A 25,006-nucleotide genomic window follows, 5' to 3' on the forward strand; every position below is an offset into this window, starting at 1 on the left:
TTTGCGGGTTGAATTGCTGACAGAATAAATTCGTTGAATTTCCGATCCATTATGTAAACGGGTTGCTGCGTCACTTTGAAGTCGCTTCAAGGTAGAATTTCTTCTAACAGCATCAACACCATATCAAGCAGACAAGAGTTTTGAGAATAACGAGAAATATCAATTGGGGAATTATCTACTGCAGTTGATACAATACAAAATTCCCCAAAATAATGAAGAATCTATTGAGGATCAGAAAGTGGACCGTGAGCAACTCCAATCTTCCGTCATTAGGATTTCGAGTCCTTAACGCGCAGATAGTGTCAAGATTACCTTAGGCATGAGCGGCATGCAGAGAATAGAGTAGGATAAAGTTAAGTGAGATAGGTTCAATGAATGTGAAATTAGAAAAGAATTAAGATTTAGACGACAAATAATAAGATTGGACTTTTTGTCACCAGTCTATCTCGATAGCCTCGGAGGCAGGTTTTGGGAGAAAATGCTTGCTAATGGTAGAATGCACATCGTTAGTCATAAGACTCAACCCATAGATGCCCGAAAAGGTTTTCTGAGGTTTCTCAAGCTTCAGGCAATTTTTATGTTTTTTTTTGTTTTTTTGTTTTGTCTTTTTTTTAAGATGATGTTCTTCAGTGAGTGACACAGGCATTAATGGAGAAAGAACTCCAAGTTGGAACCAAGACCTCCTAGAAGATGCAGGAGACGGGGCTTACAGTTCATTCTCCTTATCCAAGAAACTAGAATGCCTATCCATTTGCTCATGCCATAGCAAAGGCAGCACATTCTCCTCGTCTATTTAAGACCTTACGTTGGTCCAGTCAAGGGCTTGAACTATCGCACGGCAGTACAACACTCTACAACGTGAAGTAACCAAGCACCGTTTGTAAATCTTCATAAAATGATTTTGATTTACCAGTAACATCGATCCAGAAGGAGATGTTAACTTTTCCAACCTGATTTTCAGCAGCACATTCATAGAAACCTCCATCGTCAAAGGTCACGCGCTTAATAACTAATGTATTGTTGCTAGGAAGAGCTTTACCATCCTTGGTCCAGTTGACAGAAATTAGTGGATCACCACTTTTAAAACAATATGTTTCAAATGTGGAGTTCAGTGGGACTGAAAGATTCTTGAGTTCAGGATTTAGATGTGGTGGAACTACAAAGAAAAATTTAAAATAAAAGTCACGATGAGATAATATTAACAGATACAGAGAAAATATTGTCATGGCATACATTTTGTTTTGGTTCCAACTCATTGCTCCAGCCAATGACTAACAAATAGCAGCTGTGTAATATAACTAAGCTAAGAAACGAAAAGTTGGAAGCAAGCACCACACTTCTCAGTTTACCGAAGAAGGATTCAACCACACATTAAATTGGGAGAAAAATATTTCCTATTGAACTTGTAAATGATCGCAAATCACTCGTAACTCTTCGCTTATGGATCAAGCTCGGAAAATTAATTACAAACCCTTAACAACTAGTAAGGGTTTTCCTAAAAGTTCATTAAAATTCCCGGTGGAGATTCAGGCATCATGAGAGTGAAGACTGTCATCCTCAGAGACTTACACAAATGATTTTTCATGGCTAACCACCAATACAACCGCATCATTGCCATATGGAGTTCGAAATTTAAAAGTTAGCAAAATGTAATGTTGTGGCAGATTCTTTGGGTCTGATTTGTGAATAATAGGGAACCACAAGAGATTTCACGGTCATCAATCAAGAGGAACGTAACAGAAGTAACGGAAATTAGTTACTACCACTTATCAATTGTTAATTTTTCTTATAAGTTCAACACTACACCTGTGTGGAGAAAGGGGGTAAGTTTCTAAAAAAAACTTTGGTGCTGCGTCAGTGGGAGAGTATAACAGGGTAATTGAGTGTTATCAACTGAGTTGAAAACGTAAATTGGCCACCGTAAAGAACTTAGAGGCTGACATTTCAAGCATTAGCCCTTTGCCAGATTAATTGGAGGAATTTTGGATTGTGTATGGGTTTATATGCAGAAAATAGAGCTATGCTATTGGTGGGAATATAGTGATGAGAAACAAGAATATATTAGTTGAATAAAAAGCACTCAACTAATTTATTCGTGTTTTCTCGTCACCACATTCCCACCAATAGCGTAGCTCCACTGTCTGTGTGGAGAGTCAGGCACCATGCAGGCGAGGCCTGTCATCCAAGAGGATACCACAGAAATGATCTTGCTCCACTAACCAGCAGTACATATGTATCATATCGATTTGCAGTTCAAAATTTTAAAGTAAATGTTAAAAGAAGGAAGAGATTTTAAGAAGAAAACCCTCCAACTAGATGGAGGTATTTCCTCACTCAAGAAGACGGCACAATGATCCTGGCCAGTGCCTTAACCCAAAGCAATTAGTCCAGAGTCTATCCCGCCACAGCTTACACAACTGAATGATTTAAAATCCAGTTTGAGACTTAAAAACTTACCTTTAACAAAAATGTAGATGTTTTCAGAAGAAATTCCTCCACGATTTTTCGCTTCACAAGTATACAGACCTGTGTCTTTCTGTGTTATCTTATGAAAGGAGAGAGACATGTTGTGTCCCTCAGATAAGTTATTCTTAAGCCAGGTTATCTGCGGCTGAGGCTGACCTTGAATGATTTTACAAGTCAAAGTTACAGTGTCTCCTTCTCTGATTATATTGCTTGACCCTGAAACACTCACCACTGGTCGAACTTTGAATAAACAAGTAAAAAAGTTAAAACACAGTGGCTTTAGTTATACACACATAATACAAATATCCTAAAGGGCAATTTCATTTTTGGTTACTAACATCAGTGTATAAATTAGACAATGCATTTTCATCTGACTAATTTGAATAACCAGATGAAAGTCCTTTTCGAACGGCTAAAAACAACAAATCATTGGAACATATAAGGTGACCTTGCAGAAATGCCTATTGGCAAAAAATTAAAAGCCATTCAAAAAAAGTAACAAAGATTGTTTTAACCTCTGAAAATGAAATCAGAAACCCATCTTACCAGCATTATCTACATGCAACTGAACTACTTAATGACTAAATTCTTAAGATCAGCTATTGATAGTTACCTATAATGTTTAGCTTCATCTTTAATATATTTTAGACTGCATTTTGTACTATTCATATTTTAGGGTAGATATTTTAGTCATTTAAGTTTTGTATTTTGTATCATTCTGTGTTCCCTTATTAGCATGGATTCCTCAGGCTTCATGGTTGACACTGAAATAAAGTTTTTATCACTATTTTTACTATTATTACGTGTTGGTATAATGACCAAACCAGTTTCAGATTTTTCCAATAACTCACTCACCTATAACAGACACATTAATGCTTTTATGTCTGCTTGTGACCCTTTTTGATCCTTTATTTTGTGTCATGGTACATCTGTATGTGCCACTGTCTTCAGGGTGAACAGGATCAATCTGTAGACTGCCACTGGGAATTTGAGTGAATCTTCTCTCATCAAGTACTAAATTTTCTCCTTGTTTCCTCCAAGTCATCTGTGGACGTGGTGTTCCTTCAGCACCACAGTTTATAGTACCAGGTGTGTAAGCAGTGAGGCTCTGCTGGTCTCTAGTGTTCTCAGTGAATCTTGCTGTTGAAATAAATAAAGAAAATATCCACTTACTGAAGCCGCAATGAAGAAAAGCTAACTAGTCCCTATTGTGTGTCTATATTGTGAGCGCCAAGCACATTTACTGCTGTGCTAACTTACTCTACAATGAGGCAATTAAGGTCTTCTAAATGTGTTGAAAAGGATTTTCCTACCATTAATGTAAACCGTGTAATACTGAACATATTCCAGTCTGTGGCATTCATATGTTCCTCCATTAGACAACTGCACATTTTCTATGACCAGTTTACCATCTTTTGTGGTCTTGACCCTCTTAGAAGAAGAATTCATCCCTTGCACCTTTTGACCATTAATGACCCATCTCGCAAAACTGGTTTTGTTACGTATTGAGCAGTGAAGGATTTCATTGCTGCCAATATCAAAGTAAAGATTCTCTTTTCCCAATACTTCTTTGTTCTCTGAAAGAAATGTTTTCAAGTAGCACAATTATCAGTTCATTCTGTCTCAGTATTTTGGCATTAGTTTGTTTCAAAACTAATAATATCTTGATCTTTGATGTTTAACTTTAAACACATGACTATTCACGAGGACCAGTCACCTTTAGGAATTTCCACCTCGACGTTATTAATATCTTACTTACTTGGTTGACACAGTGCTTGGGAACCTTTGCCATCTCCTCGACATTGACCAGGGACATTTAACTTTCCATCAGTGCGTGCACAAGATGCAAGTTCTACCTCCTCTCCATTGCAGGAAACATCCACCATTACAGAAGTAATGTTTCCATCCTCTACGTTTGAGCCAATGAATTCAGCAAGAGCCTCTTCAAAGCCGAGTTGACGGCAAATAACTTGGGCATCATTGAAATCCCATCCATTGGTACAAATTTTTCCCCATTTCCCTTTGTAAAATACTTCCACTCTACCACCATACTCTACATTTGCACCATTCAAGCGAACGGGAACTTATAAAGTCACAAAATATTGAGCAATCAGTAAAGGTAAGTTAATGGTGAATTTATAAAAGGAAGAAATATGGATAAGAGAAGTAGACAGCAGGATTAGGAAGAAATTTAAAAGTTCAAGGTGTTCATACAGGTTTAGAAATCCAATTTAGCTGTACGGGTTCTTTGATGGGCAGCTGTTCAGGTATCACTTTTGGGCCTCTTTACACCTTCAACAATTTAAATTATTCCTCGAAAAAAAACCTAATTGTCAATATATATCATATTTTTTTAGAGAGCAGTCTTTGAGAAAACACTAGTACATAATCAATTACCAAAGCAAGAAAGGATGTTTTGGTGAGGTCTACCACTGGAATTATGATCGAGTCTATAAGGGTACCTAGAATAGGATGTACAGACTGAAATAGATCTGACAACAGATTCCAAAATGCATAATTGATTAATACCTTTGCAGAATTGCAGTTTGTTTGAGAAGCTTCCTTCACATTTAGTCAAAGTGGTGGTGCAGTTGAAATTGGTAGATGTCTCTGATACATTGCCACTGTCTTCATACCATCTACCATAATCACTGCTGTTAGAGTATCCCATTGCCATGCATGTCAAATCTACTTCAACTTTATTCCACGTACTGGTGCAAAGCTTTTTCCAGCTGCTGTTTGTATGGATTTCCATTGTACCAACTGATGGGTTGCTCTCTGTTTTAAAGCGCAGTGGAAATACTGATGAAAGAAATAATACAAAAGTATATGTACATCTTGAGAAGCCCTCTTCACGATTCTACAAATTTTAATTATTTTGTTGATGATTGCCCCAAATAGGTACTTAGTTTCATATGTTAATACCAATTCTAAGAGAGTTAGAAACATAATCATCAGGCTCAAATTAAACAGTATCTTTCAGGACCAGTTTAAAAAAAGAAAATAATTGATACTGCTCACATCAGACATCCCATACTATTCTATCAAGAAACTAAATATTTCAGTAGTGATTGACAAGAAATTTAGTGCTAAATGCTTACGAATGACAACAGTGCACACTGTAATGAGGATAATAACAATATAAATGATGATACTAAAGTAACATAAACATTTGCAATAATAGTAATAGGGATTGTATGATAATAATCAGGCGGTGTACACACTCTGATTGTGTTGCATGATAGTCGTAAAATGAAAAGTGAATCATTTACATCCTGTTGCGGTTGAGTGACCATTTCTTGTGGCAGCAAGATAGTGTGAATAGATGTTGAATGTAATGGGGATTCACTGCTGTTGCCGTTCCTTTGAAAGTTAAAAAGCGTTGGCAGGCCTGCACAACTCCTGTTATTCCTTCGTGACAAATTTGTTGTTAGGAGGCAATTGAAGAGATTCAGAAAGAATTGAAACTGCAGCCTTGGCCAAGAACCTATTCATTTGGCAGCAGTTACACTCACAGCCAATGGCTGTGTGAATAATATCAAATTCGCGAGTTATTTAACAGGAAATCAACCCTTGACATGCAAACTCATTACAAAGAGACAGCTACCTTCTTATACGAATTATTTTTCATGTCATACACTTAAAGGTGTAAATACGGGATTCACAAAAGGAGAAGCGTTACGCCTTCTAAGACCAAATTCGTCATGCTCAACGTTTAATAAAAAAACACAGATTTTCAAATATACTTAAAAGAATAGAGAATACTTTAAATAAGGTTTTGAAAACCATATCTCTGGAGTTATCTTCTGTGGGAGAGACGGTATAATTGAAAACAAAGAAAATAGAGCGCACACATGAAAATATTACCTTTTGTAACACGATCTCATTCGCTTTGCCAAACCTCAAGAACATACAAACAGGGAGATTACACCTTAAAAACTAACCCTTATTATCACATCACAGAGGCAAGTCATTAAAAGATATATTTATAACAGCTAAGTTTTCAGGTCAGAAGATTTAAAAACACAAGCGTTCATAAGCCTATCAACACCTTTTCACGATCGACTGCATTTTGCTTTCCGGCTTACCTGGCGTGTCGCCATATGCATTGTAGAGTTATTCAGTGGCCAAGTGACTTCTTTCATTGCTCTAATTCAACTGTCCTTCATTCAGTGATCAAGATAGTAGATTTACCATACAACACTCACGATTAGTTAATTTGCTTCTACTTAAGAAAGTAGATTTACTACACAATTGAGTTTACAATAGTAACGCTGTGTAACGCAACAATAGGCCTTTTTTGGGTCATAATCGGTCTCAAACACTAGCACTTAAAATGCGCGAAACACGTGTACCGTTGGAGAGCGTTTGAGAGTGTTTAGTCAGAGCTGTTGAAGAAGGATCAAAGCGGCCATCCAAATCTTTGAAAGGCTCCAAACTACGACGTAAATCAAATTTGACCTTTTCGAAAACTGGTCTCAAATTACATACTAAAAAAACAGTGATTGCGTTTGTCCTTGAGAACCATAGAATACGTAACAAATACGTACAAAAAATACTTTTACACATTCAAAATAAACCAGGTTATATTTACCTATGGTAAAAAAATGGTAAAAAGGAGCGGCCTAACTTTTACGGAATGTTCAGTCAAAATCTGCCGATTTCTGCCGCTTTTACCGCCATATTAAAAATAAAGCTACCCCAATGCAATGCAATCGGAGTGCGCACACCGCCTGGATAATAATAATGATAACGATGATGATCCTGATGATAATAATAAGTGAGAAAATGATAATGATAATACTAATGAAAACAACTTTATTCAAGCACAGGCGGCCCAAAGTCCAGCTGTGAGATGATCATATTACGCAATAACAGTCGTGGCGGAATTATAAGAGTTTGTATGGGAATATTTACGACCGCTCTATAGGATTAAAAAGTACGTCGAATTCTCAGTAAAAATACCTCACCTTACTTCCACAGCGTATCACTTTAGCGAGTTGTCCATTTCGAGGTTTTCCGCGTACATAAGAAAAGCCCAAGGCTGAACACTCCATTTCCGAACGCCCGATCCGAGAAGCGAAAAATCCCAGCGAAAAATAGCCTTGCTTGGTAACTCTGCCTCCTTTTCAAACTGGGCCTGGCCGGGGACCACACCGTAACTTGGCACCCATGGGGCTGGTCCCTGGTGATATTCAATTTGAAAAGGAGGCAGGGCTACCAAGCTGGTTCTCAACGGTCGTGTGTCAAGGTTGATGTGTACGAAGGCTGGCAGAAACCTCTAAACTGGACATTTCTGAGGCAAACTGCGGTTTAGCGTCGGTTGCACGGGAAAGATTGAGTTTGTAGTGAGTTGAAATGAAACCAAAGTATATGTGCTTGGATTCTGCGTTGGATTTGTGGCCACCCGGTCATTTTGCGCTGGAATTTTTCGCTTCTCGGATCGGACGTTCGGAAATGGAGTGTTCAGACGTGGGCTTTTCTTAAGTACGTGGGAAACCTCGAAATGGACAACTCGCTAAAAGGGGTTCTTTTCATCAAAGTAAAGGGTCAGGTAACAAGTAATACTCTGTGGAAGTACATGTGTCGGGAGGCTTTGAAGATCGAGGCATAACACAATAGACGCTATTCTTATTCAATGACATGTAAATAAGTTGCGGGGTATTCTGAAGTTGCTCCGTCATTTTGGCTAAACTTCAGGGCCCAGTTGTTCAAAGGCCGATTAGCGCTAACCCAGGGTTAAATTTTAATCTGGGTTTCCTTATTCCTTTACTCAAAAGCCTTTTTGGGATAATTTTCAGTGTTCTATTTGAAGTGTCAAATAGTCATACTCTAGACTAAAAGAATTTGACTGAATTTCCTTTTACAGCTTTTAGACCTGAAATCAGATTTCACACTAACCCTGGGTGATCTTAACCTAGCTTTGAACAACCCGGCCCTGAATACCCCGCAACTCATTTACATGTGTCGGGAGGCTTTGAAGATCGAGGCATAACACAATAGACGCTATTCTTATTCAATGACATGTAAATAAGTTGCGGGGTATTCTGAAGTTGCTCCGTAATTTTATTGAGAATTTGACGTATTTTTTAATTCCTTCAAGCGTTCGTAAATATTCCCCCATACAAACTCCTATAATTCCGCCATGACTGTTATTGCGCAAGATGATCATCTAAGAGCTGGAGCTTGGGCCGCCTGTGATTCAAGCTGCGATGTAATGCTAATTTTGGACAAGGTCAATTTATTAGTATGTAGATTAAACGACAACGGCTTTTGACAGGACTTAGCCTTTATAAAATGTGGGGTTCAACTATGATTAGACTTCGGACCATCCATGATGTCTGTATTTCAATTAATGTTACCCTTTGTAACTAAAACTCTGACACACTGATTTTACCATCTGTATGTTACCTTCGTGGCAGCGGGACATTTTGTTACATTCCCTTACAAGTGCTCTGCTCCCATTACAATGTTCCCCGCCATATGCTGGTTCTGGATTGGAACATTCTCTAAACCTTATTTGTATGCCACTGACTGTTTTAGTGCAGATACTCCAGAGACTCCACTCACTCCAACCACCATTGACTAACAATGTTTCAAGAGTAAGCCATTAAGAAACAACTTAAAAACTTTAAAACTTGCCCTTGTAATCCACCCCCTCAAGTTACATTGCAGCTCTCTAATGCTCCCCAGGATGACAAGCCACCATCAACTCTCATCATATCAGAGGTTAACATGATTAACAAGTTAATTATATTATAAAATGAAGAACTGCCTGTGGATATTGCAAATTGCTTGCATATATATTGCTAATTCATTCAACATTTTGACCGTTTCAAATAAGAATAAGGAATGAAAGAAACTTTACAAAATCTAAATACCAACATATGGTAGAACCCTTACAGTTACTAAACATTGATATCCACGTTGATATTGCAAATTGCATGTGTATATAATGCTGATTCATTAAACCTTTTGAACGAAGAAAATAAAGATAGGGCATGAACAGAACTTTAACAAATCTAAATGGCAGCGTATGGTAAAAACCTTGCAACTACTAAACATTGATATCTAAAAAACTATGTAAACTAAACTAAAGGTGCATGGAGCACCAGGAACCAGCCAAATTAATAATTAAAATGATAAAAGATTGTTGGTTTAACACTGATTACACCATGAACTATATTTATATCAGAACTTTAATGACTGACAAGTTAAAGTGACACCGATTACACACTCTCACCTGGACAATGATTTGTGTTGCAAGATTGACTCCTGCTACTACTTCCATAGCATCTCCTTCCACCCCCACTTGGGGGAGGATTTGTACAACTGCGCTCTCGGTACTGTGACCCACCACCACAGGTATGGCTGCACCTCCCCCATGACCCCCAGGATGACCAGCCACCATGAACTATATTTATATCAGAACTTTAATGACTGACTAGTAAAAGTGACTCTAAATAGAAGAACTGCCTACCAATATTGCAAATTGCATGCATATATATTGCTAATTCATTCAACATTTTAACCGATTCAAATAAGAATAAGGCATGAAAGAAACTTTACAAAATCTTAATAACAGCATGTGGTAGAAACCTTGCAACTACTAAAAATTGACACCTACATTGATATTGCAAAATGCATGCATATACAATGCTCATTCATTAAACTTTTTGAATGAAGCATATAAAGATAAGGCGTGACTAGAACTTAACCAAATCTAAATAGCAGCTTATGGTAAAAACCTTGCAACTACTAAACATTGATTTCTAAAAAACTATGTAATTAATTTAAAGATGCATGGAGCACCTGGAACCAGCAAAATTAATTATCAAAATGATAAAAGATTATTGTTTTAACACTGATTACACACTATTACCAGGACAATAATTGGTGTTGCAAGATTGTCTCATGCTATTACGTCCATAGCAAGACCATCCATCCCCACTTGGGGGAGGATTAGTACAACTGTGCCTTCAGTACTGTGACCCACCACCACAGGTTTGGCTGCACCTCCCCCATGACCCCCAGGATGACCAGCCGCCATTAACTATATTTATATCAGAACTTTATGTGATTTACAAGTTAAAGTGACTCTAAATAGAAGAACTGCATGTCATTATTGCAAATTGCATGCAAAAAACATTGCCCATTCATTTAAGTTTTTCACTATATCAAATTTAAAAAACTATAAGACCTCATGAGTTATAACCATGGTAACAGATGGCTGGTATTTTCCATGCTCACCTGCGTGCTATGGAGAATACGCATACCAATATGTTAGGGTGTCAAAGGTTAAAGAATGATGATTGTGATAGATGTACAGACGATTTCAGCCATTTTTAGGACTTAAATATTAATAATAAATATAATATGATATAGTGTGAGGAAAAGTCATTTTTCTTATATCTTATACCTTTTTGTACTTTTTTGCAGCAAAAAGTATATCGAGGATCTAAATGATAATAATAAAAATGATGCGAAGAAAAGTCATTTTCATTATATTAATAATAGTATTATTTTGAAATCACTGATGATCTGTCCTTTTTGGTGGGCTCTCATGGGCGTGATAACTTTAAAGGATTAATCAATTATGAGGATGTCTTTGACTTGATCAATACTGCATAAAACAGTAGCTATTTCACCATATCCTCATCAAAAAGAATAAGCCAAGTTCTCGTTAAAGAGATAGTATTATTTGTTGAAAAAAAGTAATCATCAATACTGATGTTAGGGTGTCAAAGGTTAAAGAATGATGAATGTGATAGATGTACAGGCATAACAGTAATATTTTGAAATCACTGATGATCTGTCCTTTTTGGTGGGCTCTCATGGGCATGATAACTTTAAAAGATTGATTAATTATGAGGATGTCTTTAGACTTGATCGATACTGCATATAACGATGGCTATTTCACCATATCCTCATCAAAAAGAACAAGCCAAGTTCTCATTAACCATTAAGTAAATTATGAAGTCACTTACAATCTGATTCGTTCCACAAAATCCACATGAAAAGTAAAGAATTAGTATTATTTGTTGAAAGAAAGTAATCATCTGAAAAGTTAATTTCATTTATTCTTATATTGAAGAGTTAGCAGAATCCTTGCTAGAGTTCTCAATCAAAGTAAGAAGATTCAATTTAAAAAAAACAACAAACTTAATTTGAGAGTAACATGAAATCACCACACTACAGGATGCTCATTAACTATCATGTCAACAAGTAATGTAAATTAGTAAAACAGCCAGGCTCATATTTTAAACTGATTTTATTCTGATCAGATAGCATTAATATGAAAGGAAATCAGTTTGCTATGATTAAAGTGGTCACGTTCCTGCACCAAAGAATATATCATGGACTTAAATAATAATTATAAGCATGTGATATAATGTAAAGAAAAGTAATATTTTATATCAATAAGGATAGTATTTTGAAATCACTGGTGATCCATGCCATCTGATTGGCTCTCATGGACATGATGAGCATCATAAGATGGATTAATTATGAAGATGTGATTAGACCTTGATCAATACTGCATATACAATAGTTACTGCACCATATTCTCATAAAAAGGAACAAGTCACATTCTCATTAATTTAAGTAAAGTATGAAGACACTTATGATCTGATTTGTTCCACAAAATCCACATGAAAAGTAAAGAGTTAGTATTATTTGTAGAAAAAAAGTAATCATCCGAAAAGTTAATTTCATTTATTCTTATATTGAAGAGTTAGCAGAATCCTTAATAGAGTTCTCAATCAAAGTAAGAATTTTTAATTAAAAAAACAACTGAACCTTAATTTGAAAGTAAAATAAAATCACCACACTACAGGATGCTCATTAACTATTGTGTAAACAAGTAATGTAAATCAGCAAAACAGCCAGGCACATATTTTAAGCCAATTTTATTCTAGTCAGATAGCATTGATATGAAAGGAAATCAGGTTCTTTTGCTATGATTAAAGTAATCATGTTCTTGCACCAAAGAATATATCATGGACTTAAAAGAGAATAATAGATATAATGTGATATAATGTAAAGAAAAGTAATTTTTATTATATCAGTAAGGATAGTAAGTCACTTACATGCTGAAAAGGTAATTTTATTCATTATCATACTCAAGAGTTAGCAGAATCCTTGGTACAGGACTCAAATGATAATAATAAAGATAATGTGAAGAAGAGTCATTTCTCTTTAATTAATAATAGTATTGTTTTGAAATGACTGATGATCTGTCCATTTTGGTGGGCTCTCATGGGCATGATAACTTTAAAGGATTGATAAATTATGAGGATGTCTTTAGACTTGATCAATACTGCATATAACGGTAGCTATTTCACCATATCCTTATAAAAAAGAGCAGGCCAAGTTCTCATAAACAATTAAGTAAAGTATGAAGTTACTTATCACCTGATTCGTTCCACAAAATCCACATGAAAAGTAAAGAGATAGTATTATTTGTTTAAAAAAAGTAATCATTAGAAAAGTTAATTTCATTCACTCTGATATTGACGAGTGAGCAGAATCCTTAATAGAGTTCTCAATCAGAGTAAGAAGATTCAATTTAAAAAAAACAACAACCTTAATTTGAAAGTAAAATGAAATCACCACACTACTGAATGCTCATTAAATATGTCAAAAGTCAATATAAATCAGCTAAGTAAAGTATGAGGTCACTTACATGCTGAAAAGGTAATTTTATTTATTCTCATACTCAAGAGTTAACAGAATCCTTGGTACAGGACTTAAATGATAATAATAAAGATAATGTGAAGAAGAGTCATTTCATTTACTCTGATATTGAAGAGTTAGCAAAATCCTTGATAGAGTTCTCAATCAGAGTAACAAGATTCAATTTAAAAAAAACAACAACCTCAATTTGAAAGTAAAATGAAGTCACCACACTACCGAATGCTCATTGAATATCTTGTCAAAAATCAATATAAATCAGCTAAGTAAAATATGAAGCCACTTACCTCCTGATTTGTTCCACAAAATCCACATGAAAAGTAGAGATAGTATTATTTGTTAAAAAAAGTAATTATTAGAAAAGTTAATTTCATTCATTCTGATATTGAAGAGTTAGCAAAATCCTTGATAGAGTTCTCAATCAAAGTAAAAAGATTCAATTAAAAAAACAAACATAGACATCATTATATGGATTAATTATGAGGATGTGATTAGAACTTGATTAATACTGCATATTATAGTAGTATATAGTCTCATGGGCATGATAACTTTAAAGGATTGATTAATTATGAGGATGTCTTTAGACTTGATCGATACTGCATATAACGATGGCTATTTCACCATATCCTCATCAAAAAGAACAAGCCAAGTTCTCATTAACCATTAAGTAAATTATGAAGATACTTACCATCTAATTCTTTCCACAAAATCCACATGAAAAGTAAAGAATTAGTATTATTTGTTGAAAGAAAGTAGTCATCTGAAAAGTTAATTTCATTCATTCTTATATTGAGAGTTAGTGATTCATTCTTATATTGAAGAGTTGGTGATTAGAACTTGATTATATAATGAGATATAAGGTGAAGAAAAGTCATTTTTATTATATCAGTAAGGATAGTATTTTGAAATCACTGGTGATCTATGCCATCTCATTGGCTATCTTTTGCTTTGATGGACATCATTATATGGATTAATTATGAGGATGTCTTTAGACTTGATCGATACTGCATATAACGATGGCTATTTCACCATATCCTCATCAAAAAGAACAAGCCAAGTTCTCATTAACCATTAAGTAAATTATGAAGATACTTACCATCTAATTCTTTCCACAAAATCCACATGAAAAGTAAAGAATTAGTATTATTTGTTGAAAGAAAGTAGTCATCTGAAAAGTTAATTTCATTCATTCTTATATTGAGAGTTAGTGATTCATTCTTATATTGAAGAGTTGGTGATTAGAACTTGATTATATAATGAGATATAAGGTGAAGAAAAGTCATTTTTATTATATCAGTAAGGATAGTATTTTGAAATCACTGGTGATCTATGCCATCTCATTGGCTATCTTTTGCTTTGATGGACATCATTATATGGATTAATTATGAGGATGTGATTAGAACTTGATTAATAATGCATATTATAGTAGTATATAGTCTCATGGGCATGATAACTTTAAAGAATTGATTAATTATGAGGATGTCTTAAGACTTGATCGATACTGCATATAACGATGGCTATTTCACCATATCCTCATCAAAAAGAACAAGCCAAGTTCTCATTAACCATTAAGTAAATTATGAAGATACTTACCTTCTGATTCGTTCCACAAAATCCACATGAAAAGTAAAGAATTAGTATTATTTGTTGAAAGAAAGTAGTCATCTGAAAAAATTAATTTCATTCATTCTTATATTGAAGAGTTAGTGATTCATTCTTATATTGAAGAGTTAGTGATTAGAACTTGATTAATACTGCATATTATAGTAGTGACTGCACCATATTCTCATGAACAGGAACAAATCACATTCTCATTAACCATTAAGTGAGGTAGGAAGATACTAACTAGCTGATTTGTTCCACAAAATCCACATGAAAAGTAGAGATAATATTATTGTTATAGTAAAAGTAATCATCTGAAACGATAATTTCAATCATTCTTATATTAAAGAGTTAGCAGAATCCTTGCTAGAGTTCTCAATCAAAGTCAGAAGATTCAATTTAAAAAAAACATCAACCTTAATTTGAAGGTAAAATGAAATCACCATACTACGGGATGCTCATTAACTATCGTGTAAACAAGTAATAAAAAGCAGGAAAACAGCCAGGCTCATATTTTAAGCCAATTTTATTCTGGTCAGATAGCATGCTGATTTGTTCCACAAAATCCACATGAGAAGTAAAAGGATTATATTGATTGTTAAAAGAAAGTAATCATCTGAAAAGGTAATTTTATTCCTTCTCATACTCAAGAGTTAGCAAAATCCTTGGTACAGGACTCAAATGATAATAATAAAGATAATGTGAAGAAGAGTCATTACTCTTTAATTAATAATAGTACTGTTTTGAAATGACTGATGATCTGTCCTTTTTTGTGGGCTCTCATGGGCATGATAACTTTAAAGGATTGATAAATTATGAGGATGTCTTTAGACTTGATCAATGCTGCATATAACGGTAGCTATTTCACCATATCCTTATAAAAAAGAGCAGGCCAAGTTCTCATAAACAATTAAGTAAAGTATGAAGTTACTTACCACCTGATTTATTCCACAAAATCCACATGAAAAGTAAAGAGATAGTATTATTAATTTTGTTTAAAAAAAGTAATCATTAGAAAAGTTAATTTCATTCACTCTGATATTGAAGAGTTAGCAGAATCCTTGATAGAGTTCTCAATCAAGGTAAGAAGATTCAATTTAAAAAAAACAACAACCTTAATTTGAAAGTAAAATGAAATCACCACACTACCCAATGCTCATTAAATATCATGTCAAAAGTCAATATAAATCAGCTAAGTAAAGTATGAAGTCACTTACAATCTGATTTGTTCCACAAAATCCACATGAAAAGTAAAGAGATTTAATTTTGTTTTTCCCAATGCTCATTAAATATCATGTCAAAAGTCAATATAAATCAGCTAAGTAAAGTATGAAGTCACTTACTATCTGATTTGTTCCACAAAATCCAATGAAAAGTAAAGAGATTTAATTTTGTTTAAAAAAAGTAATCATTAGAAAAGTTAATTTCATTCACTCTGATATTGAAGAGTTAGCAGAATCCTTGATAGAGTTCTCAATCAAGGTAAGAAGATTCAATTTAAAAAAAACAACAACCTTAATTTGAAAGTAAAATGAAATCACCACACTACCCAATGCTCATTAAATATCATGTCAAAAGTCAATATAAATCAGCTAAGTAAAGTATGAAGTCACTTACAATCTGATTTGTTCCACAAAATCCACATGAAAAGTAAAGAGATAGTATTATTAATTTTGTTTAAAAAAAGTAATCATTAGAAAAGTTAATTTCATTCACTCTGATATTGAAGAGTTAGCAGAATCCTTGATAGAGTTCTCAATCAAGGTAAGAAGATTCAATTTAAAAAAAACAACAACCTTAATTTGAAAGTAAAATGAAATCACCACACTACCCAATGCTCATTAAATATCATGTCAAAAGTCAATATAAATCAGCTAAGTAAAGTATGAAGTCACTTACAATCTGATTTGTTCCACAAAATCCACATGAAAAGAAAAGAGATAGTATTATTTGTTTAAAAAAAGTAATTATTAGAAAAGTTAATTTCATTCACTCTGATATTGAAGAGTCAGCAGAATCCTTGATAGAGTTCTCAATCAAAGTAAGAAGATTCAATTTAAAAAAAAATAACAACCTTAATTTGAAAGTAAAATGAAATCACACTACCGAATGCTCATTAAATATCATGTCAAAAATCAATATAAATCAGCTAAGTAAAGTATGAAGTCACTTACATGCTGAAAAGGTAATTTTATTCATTCTCATACTCAAGAGTTAGCAGAATCCTTGGTACAGGACTCAAATGATAATAATAAAGATAATGTGAAGAAGAGTCATTTCTCTTTAATTAATAATAGTACTGTTTTGAAATGACTGATGATCTGTCCTTTTTGGTGGGCTCTCATGGGTGTGATAACTTTAGAGGATTGATAAATTATGAGGATGTCTTTAGACTTGATCGATACTGCATATAACGGTAGCTATTTCACCATATCCTTATAAAAAAGAGCAGGCCAAGTTCTCATAAACAATTAAGTAAAGTATGAAGTTACTTACGACCTGATTTGTTCCACAAAATCCACATGAAAAGTAAAGAGATAGTATTATTTGTTTTAAAAAAGTAATCATTAGAAAAGTTAATTTCATTCATTCTGATATTGAAGAGTTAGCAGAATCCTTGATAGAGTACTCAATCAAAGTAAGAAGATTCAATTTAAAAAAAAATAACAACCTTAATTTGAAAGTAAAATGAAATCACCACACTACCGAATGCTCATTAAATATCATGTCAAAAGTCAATATAAATCAGCTAAGTAAAGTATGAAGTCACTTACATGCTGATTTGTTCCACGAAATCCACATGAAAATGGCCATTGATATGAAAGGAAATCAGGTTCTTTTGCTATGATTAAGGTAATCATGTTCTCGCACCAAAGAATATATCATGGACTTAAATGATAATAATAAATATAATGTGATATTATGTAGAGAAAAGTCATTTTTATTATATCAGTAGGGATAGTATTTTGATGTCACTGGTGATCCATGCCATCTGATTGGCTCTCATGGACATGATGAACATCATAAGATGGATTAATTACGAGGATGTGATTAGAACTGAATCAATACTGCATATTACGGTAGTTACTGCACCATATCCTCATGAAAAGTAAACAAGTCACATTTTAATTAACAATTGAGTAAAGTAGGAAGACACTTACGAACTGATTAGTTCCACAAAATCCACATGAAAAGTGAAAGGATTATATTAATTATTAAAAGAAAGTAATCATCTGAAAAGTTAATTTTATTCTCAAATTCAAGAGGTGGCAGAATCCTTGATACAGGACTTAAATGATAATAATAAATATAATGTGAAGAAAAGTCATTTTTCTTATATTATTATAGTATTATTTTGAAATCACTGATGATCTGTCCTCTCTATTGGGCTCTTATGGGCGTGATAACTTTATAGGATTGATCAGTTATGAGGATGTCTAGATCGATACTGCACATAACGGGAGTTATTGCACCACATCCTCACGAAAAGGAACAAGCCAATTTCATATTAATCATTATGTAGAGTATGAAGACACTTACTCACTGTTTCGTTCCACAAAGTCCACATGAAAAGTAAAAGGATATTATTAGTTATTAAAAGAAAGTAATCATTTGAAAAGTTAATTTGATTCATTCTCATATTCAAGAGTTAGCAGAATCCTTGATTCTTTTTGAATAGTTTGGAGAATCTTGGATAGAATTCTTGATAAAGTTAGGAGATTCAAGTTATCAATGTAAGAAAAGAGTTATCTTAAAAGTTATGATTCGGTCAAAGCTTAGATTTGCTAATCCTCACGAAAATGAACAAGTCAATTTCATATTAATCATTATGTAAAGTAGGAAGACACTTACTAGCTGATTCGTTCCACAAAGTCCACATGAAAAGTAAAAGGATATTATTAGTTATTAAAAGAAAGTAATCATTTGAAAAGTTAATTTGATTCATTCTCATATTCAAGAGTTAGCAGAATCCTTGATTCTTTTTTGAAGAGTTAGGAGAATCTTTGATAGAATTCTTGATAAAGTTATCAGATTCAAGTTATCAATATAAGAAAAGAGTTATCTTAAAAGTTATGATTCGGGCAAAGCTTAGATTTGCTAATTAAATTACTGTCTCTGTGAGTTTGATAAAAACATTCATATGAAGATAATAAGATCATTCATTTCCAACATTGGATAACAGCGGGCAAACACGTAAAAAGGAAAAAATATGAAACTTTTTAATGAAGAAAAGAATCATCTTGGAAGTTGTTTCAATCTGTTTGTTCATCGAGTAGTCAGGCAGATTCCTTGATAAAGGACTGCTCCTGATTTTTATAAGAGTATCAATCTATATGAATTATATACATCATTTGAATTTTTAATCAATTCTGTCAGTCATTAATGTCAGAAGTACTATCTACTGAAAGGAAAAAGCCACGCGCATGCATGCCTAAATAACAGTGATTAAAACAATTAAGACACTTACCTCCTGATTTGTTTATAGATTTCCACAGGAAGAGAAGAAAATGAGATAATTATTAGAAAAATAACCATTTTCAAAGTTGAACTTACTTCACTCTAATCTAAAATTTTTACATTTTTGAATGAATTTTTCCCCCTGATTCGTTAAGAGACGTTCATTATCAAGAATTTCAGTTATTGCTGTAGTTATTGATTTGAAATAAGGGCTGAGAATTCTTGTCAGCGATAAATAAATTATAATTGCATTTGCAGAGTGAAACAATTAAGGTTCCTCACCACTATATTTCTGGGATGTTACTAGGGGAGATCTTGTTGGTATTGAATTTCGTTCTAATTGGACCGATATTGATAACTTGCTGTGGACTGTGAGTGACGTTACGTTACTTTTTAGTGAAAATTGAAAATCATGGGCGTTCAACACACTCATATCACCAACGGCGAAGCTGCGAGTGATATTTAGTTGGAAGTTGTCCCAAATGCCCTGCGGAAACCATGCTATTTATCATTTGATAAAGGGGGTCAGTTTCCAAAGAGACTGTGGTGCCACGTCGATGAGGGAGTATAACAAGATAATTTTGGCTTCATCAATTGAGTTGATAATGTAAATTGGCCACCGCAAAGAGTTTAAAAGCTGACTTTCGAGCGCTAGCCCTCCTTCACAGCGAATGGAAGAATTGTGGATTGCGTGTGTGTTTGTATGCAGGAAATGGATAAAAAAGAATACATACCTTGAATAAAGAGGATTCGTTGATACCGTGGGGATTAAGAGTTCCGATATGACAGATAAATAATTGTTTAGGAGCTTTGCGGCTTTCGAAACTGCTTAGTTGTAAGGAAGGTCGCAGACTGCCATGTGCTCACTCTTAATTCCCACGGTATCAGCGAACGCTCTTCATTCACCTACTTTATTCTTGTTTTTCTTGTCACCATGTTCCCACCAATAGCTTAGTTCCGTTTTCTGCATATAAACTCACACACAACCCACAATTCTTCTTACAAACTTAGTTTATAACGTAAATTAGCCACATTAAAAAGTTTTCTCAGCTTGAGGCACCTGATAAGACCTGTAACACATTATGTGTAGGCCATAAGAATAAAGCGTCAACATACCAAAGCATTGTAACCCAAATGACATCACTAACAGGAAAACAATTTGCGATTGAGGCATCCCTTCAGGAAAATAAAATTATTTTTAAAATTAGTATCAATGAAAAAAGGTAATCGTATTAGTTTATCCTATATATGCGGTATTGAACAAGTGTGAGGTCACGAGGGCTAGATATTGGCCGAGTTCCTTTCTTGCGTTTTCATGGTCGAGACTAAATCGAGGTCAATAACACGGAAAAAAGAATAAGGTTTGTATCCAGCCATCTAGACCGAACAAGCTTAGTCAATAAAGGATTTATGATACAACAATAAGATCATCACTTTATTAAGAATCAACACTCCTTCATTTCGAAAGACTGGAAAGGAAGTCCCCTGTGTTTGTAGCAAATAAACCAACGAGAATCGTTTAAGTTTATCATTTATGTTATCTTGTTTTTTACTGTCTTTTGCCACTTTTTGCGACCTTATCGCCGGTATTGTCCAAACATAAGAAAGTTGTTTTTCTAAGTAATTTTTTTTCTTGCGCTGAATCAAAATGGGAAATTCCCTGCGGACAAGATGGGCCCGCTCAGGTGGGCAATTAGAACACAGAATTCGCCTCATATTGCCCCTCGGGCTCTGCTAGCGATGTAATAAACTCTCATACACACATCCATTTCATTTGTGTAATCTTGGTAGTTTTTAGTTGGTAAACAAAAATAACTAAAATAAATACATTATTATTGAACACTTACTGAAAGATGGAGGCGTCAACTGAATTTGTTAATTTCCGGTTAAGTGATGACAATTTCAAACCACGCTTGTTGGCTCCTCTAATTTTACTGCAAAGTGGTTATCACATCAAAATACGTCATAAAAGCACATGGGACTCAGATCCACCTTATCACAAACTCACGTTTGATTGCATAAAACATTAACAAATGGCCTTTTCGTTCCGTTTGCTCTCATTTTTTTTTTTAGATTTAAACAGCAAATCCCAGAGCTTAGCCGATTTAAGTTTCAGGCCTAAACTGAGTACAACGTGGGCCACTTCTTTCACTATTCAATTTATATATTCCTGTAGCTTGATGATTAAAGCCGAGTCTTCCATAACTTGAGGTTAACGTGAGAACAGCAGTTGAGCACAGTAATATTCACTCCTTCGAATTTTTTTTTTTTTTGTTCGGATGTCCGTGTATTGAGCTTTTTAGATATCACCCGAACTTCCTGAAACAATTGCCAGCCATTTTGTCGCCAAATGTCTCACTCATGCCTCAAGGTATTGCTTTTTCTAAAGACAAATGTGAGGCCAACGGTAAAATACCTCCCGCAATATTGTGCAAAGTGTGTTTTCCGCCTTTGATTTGTTTTGATGTGTTTGGTCTTGTTCTGTTGTTTTTAACTCTTCATTTAGGTGACATATCATTGATTTCAAGTCGTGAAAGACGACTTTCAGAAGGTAAGCCTGGAGTAAAGGAGCAACATTCTGAATTTAGATCGCATACGCAAAACATCTTTACGTTTTATTACCTTCATGTCAGTTTACTCTGGAGCAGCAAGCAGAATATCAAGTATCACTCACCCTGATTGAGAAAAAAAAAGAGAATATCTTATTTCAGATGTAAGCCAGCGATCTAAATGGGGAACGTTTTAAAATGATTGAATTTTGCAAAGTTCTTAGCACCATGCGTTTTAATTAGAAAACTGGGTGGAAGACCTCGCACCTCTTTTCAAATCCATAAAATCTCAAATGGGCATAAAATGTTCCCTATCAGGTGCCGGCTTCTTTTTCTAGTATAGGTCATGTTGTGTTTATGAAAAGTGGTACATGAAGGGAAGCTAGGTCGATTTGAAGCAAAAGACCTGAACATATTTTCTCAACTCCACCTGTTCACGAAAGAATTAATTAATTCTGAGCCAGGTTTCCTGTGAAGATTCCGGCTTACACAACTGTCTAAAACTGACGAATATACATCACGCTTTTGAAATCTTTTCCCAGAACCTATCGTTTCCTATTTTCCAAAATTATATAAGTGAAGTATCAAGGCCAACGTCTTTAAAACATCATTACTGATAATTATGGGAAAGACGTCCTATTTCTTTTTTTCCAAAAATGGAAATTCACAGAATATTTTACCACCACTTCTTTCTCTAAAACGGGTCATTTTACGTCAATAACAACGGTACATTAAAGGGAAGCTCAGTCTACTTGATGCCAGAGGACTATCCATGTTTTTTCTCAATACAGCTTTCAACCAAATAATAAACCCATTTTTGGTCACGTTTCTTGTGAAGATTATGGCGGTCTTAGACAGCCGTATCTTAAACTGAGTGGTATACATCACGCTTTTAAAACTATCAGGTCTGAACTCGTCATATTTTATTTACTACAATTGTAAACTTGCAAGACCTAGCCTGTTTAAAATGTCATCACTGTGAAAGGGAAAACTTCCTTGAATTTTTTTTTTTTTCGCATTTGAAAGATGAAAAATTAAAGAAAAATTACCAGCAAAACTAGGCCGCATTAATACTCGCACCATGCATTCATGACCAAAAAAATAAAATACGTAAGTGTCCATTTACCTTTCAAAGTTGAGTTTCTTCGGTGATGGAGTAATTTTCTATTGAACTTAAAGCGTGAGAGGCGCACAGAAGGCGCAAAGTGCTAGTACTGTTTTGGCATACTATCAAAACATATACTTATTCAAGCGTTTGATGACCAATTGTCAAGGCTATTGGAACAAAAGGCTTACTAAAAGATTGTTATCTTTTAATCAATTACTAATGACAAGTTTTACTTTTAACTAAAATTACCACAAACCAGCTGAAACCATATGAGAACAGAATTAACTTTATCCCTGGGGAGAGTCCATTTATCATCAATCACTTTTACCTCGTTCGATCCCATATATCTATTTTATCTTATTAAAGCGGAGCTCACAAAGCCAACCATACCTACAAAATTTGCTAACTCATCAAGCCGAGAAAATTCATATGACCGTACTACTGGTGGAATCAAATTTGAAGTCATTCAAATAATGTGCAAACATTGACCCATATATCTCTCTATTCATCCGCTTTAAAAACAATTATTGCAAGGTTTATTTCGTTGTTCGATCTTCTCTTGAAAAATGGAACTTTCTCAAAATATCAAGCCTTGATGGCTTACTGCGCAGGACAAAAACTGTCGGATTTTCATATGATAAAATATGTTGTGTACAAATTGCAAACGGCGGCGCATGTAGCATACAAGAGCGATAAACAATTTTTTTTCTCAGGATCAGTCCTGAGTCGGACTGAGTTTCTCTTACAATAAATGCTCTAACCCCCAAAAATGAGGCTTTCTTGCAATTAATTAATGTTTTGCATCGAGAAGTTAAAGAAAACGGCTTTTTTGCTGTCCATCAGGCGTCGAGCACAGTCACAATCGACAGAGTTGTGCTGTTGTTCTTTTCGCGTTAAGCGCGTGTTGCGTCATCCTCGGAGACTCGGGCTTTGAGTCGGTTTCAAGTCAGGGCGAGAGGTAGATAGACAGGATGGTCTACCTAAGGTCTCTTCTGTCACAAGGAGTTCGTGGAGTTGTTGCTAGCACTAACGATTGAGTTTTATCACTGACGATTGATATTTTAGTACTAATGACTGAGTTTTATCACTAGCGATTGATGATATTGGCACAAATGGCTCCCCATAAGAAGTGGAGGTTTAGTCAGAGAAACCACTTTTCCTGTTCCAAGCCTCTCATGGCTTTGTCACATGTTTCCAAGGCTCCTCCTGGTTTAACATATCAAAGCGCACGCAAAAATGCCAGTTACGCTGGCAATAGGGGGAGTTCCAACTCGTTTCAGCTTTATTCTTTAAAGGCTTGTAAAAGCCAGGGGTGATAGCTATATCCCCTTTAAATTGGTTAAGAGCTTAAAATTTGAAAACAATTAGCCTGTTCCAGGTGTTCGGCCAGTAAAATCGAGCACAATATTGAACAGCACAAAGTGACAGCAGAGCGAAAATAGAATCAAGGCTTCCACTTTTATCCAACTCAATCCAAAACCTCCTTCCTCTTTTCGCTCTGCCGCTACTGTCGCTCAGTTTAGCATCATGCTCCATTTTTCTAACTAAACTGCTTGAACAGGGTGTAGGACATGCGTTTCTCTTTCCACAGGAAAGTTTGAAAAATGTCAGGGAGAAGTTGACGGGGATTTAGCATTAATAATGAGTACTAGACCCCTTGCTGACTGGATTGCGTCACACAAGGCCTCATATTCTCCCACAAGCAAAGAATCACTCGTGCGGAAACGGTTATCCCTTTACTGCCTTAGGGAAATGCCAAATTTTTCTAAAACGAGAACGATGAACCTTTAGACCACGTATAATATATCATTTCAAAGGTGTTTTCAGGAGTATGCTATAACGACACAAACAGGCGAGGAGGATGTAACTAAAAATACTGAGAAGCGTTCAAAGCGAAAAATAAAAAAAAAAGGTTGAACTTTTGTTTGCCTTATACATATGGGGTATATACTCAAGAAGCCAGATTTGCTCTCGGCTACGCCTCGAGCAACTCTTACGCATCTTTCGCGCTCTCCAAACTTCCCGCTTGCTTCATATCTCGATGAACGCACAGCTGACGTATGAACCAATTGTTTTATAACATTTTCAACCCGATGGTTTAAATGTTGTGAAAGGGTCGATAATCGCTCTG

The 25,006-nt window shown here is 34.8% G+C and overlaps 4 protein-coding genes and 1 long non-coding RNA gene across 8 annotated transcripts in view; all 5 read right to left on the reverse strand.

The window, feature by feature from the left end:
• The window catches only part of LOC149037495 (endoplasmic reticulum metallopeptidase 1-like), a 58,477-nt gene that overhangs the window by 23,933 nt on the left and 9,538 nt on the right, over window positions 1-25,006 (reverse strand). The gene's annotated exons all lie outside the window — the stretch shown is intronic.
• LOC149037498 (inactive tyrosine-protein kinase 7-like) overlaps window positions 1-25,006 on the reverse strand; it is a 117,808-nt gene that overhangs the window by 9,801 nt on the left and 83,001 nt on the right. The window lies entirely within an intron of this gene.
• On the reverse strand, window positions 829-3,624 carry LOC149037499 (neural cell adhesion molecule 2-like). The gene is made up of 3 exons (XM_089187811.1): window positions 3,322-3,624; window positions 2,458-2,706; window positions 829-1,156 (listed from the first exon to the last, which is right to left on the reverse strand). The coding sequence occupies exons 1-3, from the start codon at window positions 3,509-3,511 to the stop codon at window positions 852-854; spliced, it is 744 nt and encodes a 247-aa protein (XP_089043937.1). The 5' UTR covers window positions 3,512-3,624; the 3' UTR covers window positions 829-851.
• Window positions 3,674-25,006, reverse strand: part of LOC149037500 (scavenger receptor cysteine-rich domain superfamily protein-like) — a 60,508-nt gene continuing 39,175 nt past the window's right edge. The window contains exons 1-4 of one of the 4 annotated variants that reach the window (XM_089187800.1): window positions 7,437-7,600; window positions 4,996-5,268; window positions 4,226-4,549; window positions 3,674-4,043 (exon numbers count right to left, since the gene is read on the reverse strand). In XM_089187800.1, coding sequence (XP_089043926.1) covers window positions 3,742-4,043; window positions 4,226-4,549; window positions 4,996-5,221 — 852 coding nt within the window. In that variant the 5' untranslated portion in view covers window positions 5,222-5,268; window positions 7,437-7,600 and the 3' untranslated portion in view covers window positions 3,674-3,741. Of the gene's footprint in view, window positions 4,044-4,225; window positions 4,550-4,995; window positions 5,269-6,554; window positions 6,873-7,436; window positions 7,601-25,006 lie in introns of those variants that run through there. The other 3 variants (XM_089187803.1, XM_089187801.1, XM_089187804.1) reach the window with 3 other exon arrangements.
• Window positions 8,878-10,018, reverse strand: LOC149037501 (uncharacterized). The gene is made up of 2 exons (XR_016181187.1): window positions 9,710-10,018; window positions 8,878-9,051 (listed from the first exon to the last, which is right to left on the reverse strand). It is a non-coding gene; the product is annotated as an uncharacterized LOC149037501 (long non-coding RNA).

This window comes from Pocillopora damicornis, chromosome 11 (assembly GCF_964200805.1).
Source record: "Pocillopora damicornis chromosome 11, jaPocDami1.2, whole genome shotgun sequence".
Taxonomy (NCBI): Eukaryota; Metazoa; Cnidaria; class Anthozoa; order Scleractinia; family Pocilloporidae; genus Pocillopora; species Pocillopora damicornis.